The 3,405-nt window shown below is 35.9% G+C and overlaps 1 protein-coding gene across 1 annotated transcript; it reads right to left on the bottom strand.

Moving 5' to 3' along the window:
* On the bottom strand, nucleotides 363-3,127 carry LOC109839761 (putative F-box protein At1g19160). The gene is made up of 3 exons (XM_020408265.1): nucleotides 3,042-3,127; nucleotides 1,823-2,967; nucleotides 363-433 (listed from the first exon to the last, which is right to left on the bottom strand). Exons 1-2 carry the CDS (start codon nucleotides 3,114-3,116, stop codon nucleotides 1,837-1,839), a joined length of 1,206 nt encoding a protein of 401 aa, XP_020263854.1. The 5' UTR covers nucleotides 3,117-3,127; the 3' UTR covers nucleotides 363-433; nucleotides 1,823-1,836.

Here is a 3,405-nt window from a genome sequence, read left to right on the forward strand (position 1 = left end):
GAGATGGTCTCAAAATAGAATCTATCTATATAATCCAGATAAAAAAAATATTCACCAGTCCCGTTACATTCTGTCAACTCGTAAAAACAAATTTTCAATTGAACAAACAAGAGTTGATAACATAATGAAAAGAACTGGGATGAAGTTTGTTTTCTGGTGACCTAAGACATATCAGACTTTTGATAGCTACCCTCTTATGGTAGGAGATGGTAGTTATTTTCTTTTTTAAACCAGTTTGTTTATGGTGGAATGCGGGTAGCTGGGATCTGTTACAGATCCCAGCCTTTTTCATTAAAAACAATCATACAGACAAACAAATGTAACAAAAAATTCCTCCAAAACTTTCACAAAGTCAAATTTGCGCAAGGTGTAGTTGAAAAAATTTCAGATAGGCTTGCTTCCCCATGGTGCTCTTCAGATACAAGCATCTCACCTGCAAAGTAACATCAGACACCAATTTATGTCCAACAGTGTATATAAGATCCCAGTAATAATGCTGAAGCATGACAATTAACTGAGATTTGAAGAAACTGCACATAAAATATTTTTTCAACTGAAAAAGGAGAGGAAAAAGGACTTGAGCGTCTTTATGTTGCAAAAGATAAACCAAGTAAATTAGGCAAATCAAAAAGTAACTTCGAAAACCATTAGACTTTTTAAACCTGTGTGGCGATTCTAAAATACAAAAGTAGTAGGGCAGAGAAAGAGCTTCCCCAATTTTTTATAAGGGTTTTTTCATATATGTCCCTTAAACCAGGCATATTTGCAAATCTACCTCCCAAACCATCAATTTTGAAGGAAGTAACCTCCAAATCAACAAATAATCAACTTTATTATAAAAACTTGACCAATCTGTCATATTTTCACATTTCATGTCAAAGTTGAGAGGTTATTATTATGGGATTTATACTCTTTGACCCATATAGAATTCAAATAATCTTTCATAGTCTATATCTCAAAGTTACTTTTGATTGAGTTTCAATATACCAGCCACAGCTTCCTTCTAGACTCTTTCAAACAAAACACATGCCTACAAAACACATACAATGAGACGATGGATAGGGAAGTGATATCGCAGATCCAAACTCCTGATTTTTTTAATATTGAATCTGAATAGACATTTTCTTTTCTCCAAGGACGAGTTTGTGCACAGCCCCACTACAAGGATTATAAGAAATGACATGCCATTTTATATGGTTTAGCATATTCATGTCTCTAGTAGTTGCTTATCAACAATTAAACTACCTTGTATGTAAAACTAAATAGGGCCACAATATTCTCTCAAAAAAAACTATTACAGATATCAACAATGAAAACTTAACTTTATCCGACAATCTCAAAATTAAAATTCAATGAATACACATGGGGAACAAACTAATGACTAATAGGCTAATCTAAGAAGAAGGAAAACAAATTTTCAAATGCTAAAGATTTTGCATAATAGCTATGTGAAAAAGTGATCCACCAAGCATTAGTGTAATATCTCTTGCACATAGAGCCAAGAAAATGGATATTATGACTTAGAAAACAAACAATGAATGATATACTCATCAAATCAATGACTCTAAATTTTTTCTTTACATAAACTGCAAAATTCTTATAGGCGAAAAGAAACTACTAAGGCTAAACAATTCTAAAGGCACAAATAAGAAATTCCATAATATACTGTAAGCTAGCAAATTAGATAGTGTTCAATTCCTCTAGTGAAATATGATGTGTAAAAAAATCTAAGCAAGCTTTGAAAACAGGGTTCAATTTCCCATGTGCATAATGCCTACATCATAACTGAAATCCTCCCACGTAAAGTCGATGCATGACTCACCTCCGCCCTGTTTTCTACATCTTTGAGATACCTTCGACAGCTTTTGGCGAAATAAGGCTTTCCCTGTAAAAAGCAAAATCACTTCGCTCTCCACCAAGGAAGAGCTCGTGCGAAGCTCCGCTACAAAGATTATAAGAAATGACATTCCATCTTCCAGTTTTGTAGTCTTTAAAGAGAATATCACCATCTACAATATCTATGACATCACCTTCATAAACCTTGTGCAAACTTGAGAGGTCATCATTATGGGATTGATATTCTTTGACCCATGTATTATTCAAATAGTCTTTCATAGTCCATATCTCAAAGTAACTTTCGGTTGGGTTACTGAATGTAAGCCAAAGCTTCCCCCCAGACTCCTTTAAACTGGAGTACAACATATGGGAGGATAACGAGGGCTGGGGGAGCGATATCGCTGAACCAAACTTCTCATCTTTGATACTGAATCTGAAAAGACATACTTTTTCTTCTCCTTGGAGATTACCTCTTGCAATCCAGTAAAGGGCTTCATGAAGGAGAACAGGCTTATAACAACACCACATTCCAAAAGGAGCTTCACCAAGGCACCTCCATTCTCTAGTGCCCACAGTATAGATCTCACAATGTGCAGGATGTTGAGTGGGATGCCTTCCAAGAGAAAATAATCTTACTATCTTGTATAGCCCCATATTCATGTCGACACCCAGACCAAAACTTTCATATACATAGGCTCCACAATGACTACCGTTCTTCTTTGGAAGTTTCTGAAGTTCCCGAGTCATAGGATTTAACAAGTATATATCAGGTTTAGGACCTCCGCTGCCGTAATGAAGACAAGTCAAGCCATCGACAAAATTTGATAACAGATAATAGTTGCTCCCAAGATTAAGCCTGTACGAAGTCTTCGTAGGATTCCTCGCATCGCCCATACTGAAGTCATACAGCTCTACTTTACCATTAAAAATATGTTTATCAATAATTATGTAGCTCGCGGATCTCGCGTGCAGTGATCTCAAGAAACGGGCATCGTGAGTTAGAGAAAGCCATTGCTTGCAGGCACAGAGGAATTTCGCAACAGATTTCGCAGGTAGTCTTGAGAGAATGTCATCCATGATGTCAAGTGGTAGCAGAAGCCATAAGCAGCAAGTTTCAGTTTTCGTTTCAGGCTATATAACACACAAATATTTTAATATTAAACCATAATTATCAGAATCAACTTTGTAATAGGAAAAAAAAGGACCTGAATCTTGTTCCTCTTCTTCTTGGAGCCGTCTTCTTCGACTTGTGATGGGGTGATGCTCTTCTTGCTCTCCATGTCGGCTAGGTTTTCGAACGCCTGCAGTACTTAAAAAAAAATTTGTGTTTTTCAAAAGGGAAAGAATAAAAGCTATTAGTTGATAGGGTAAGAGTTAGTTTCGCAAATACTAATATTTAGATATTTCGGACGCACGAGGAAATCCAACCATCAACAAGATAGAAATCTATTCCGCCTAACCTCCAAATCTTAGCATTTGGAAAGTATTCCTCAAATCATCAATTTTGGAAAAATAGCCCCCGATTTTAACAGGTCAATTTGTAGCTACGATATAAAAATTATTAATAAA

The sequence above is a fragment of the Asparagus officinalis genome, chromosome 4 (assembly GCF_001876935.1).
Source record: "Asparagus officinalis chromosome 4, Aspof.V1, whole genome shotgun sequence".
NCBI classification, from domain to species: domain Eukaryota; kingdom Viridiplantae; phylum Streptophyta; class Magnoliopsida; order Asparagales; family Asparagaceae; genus Asparagus; species Asparagus officinalis.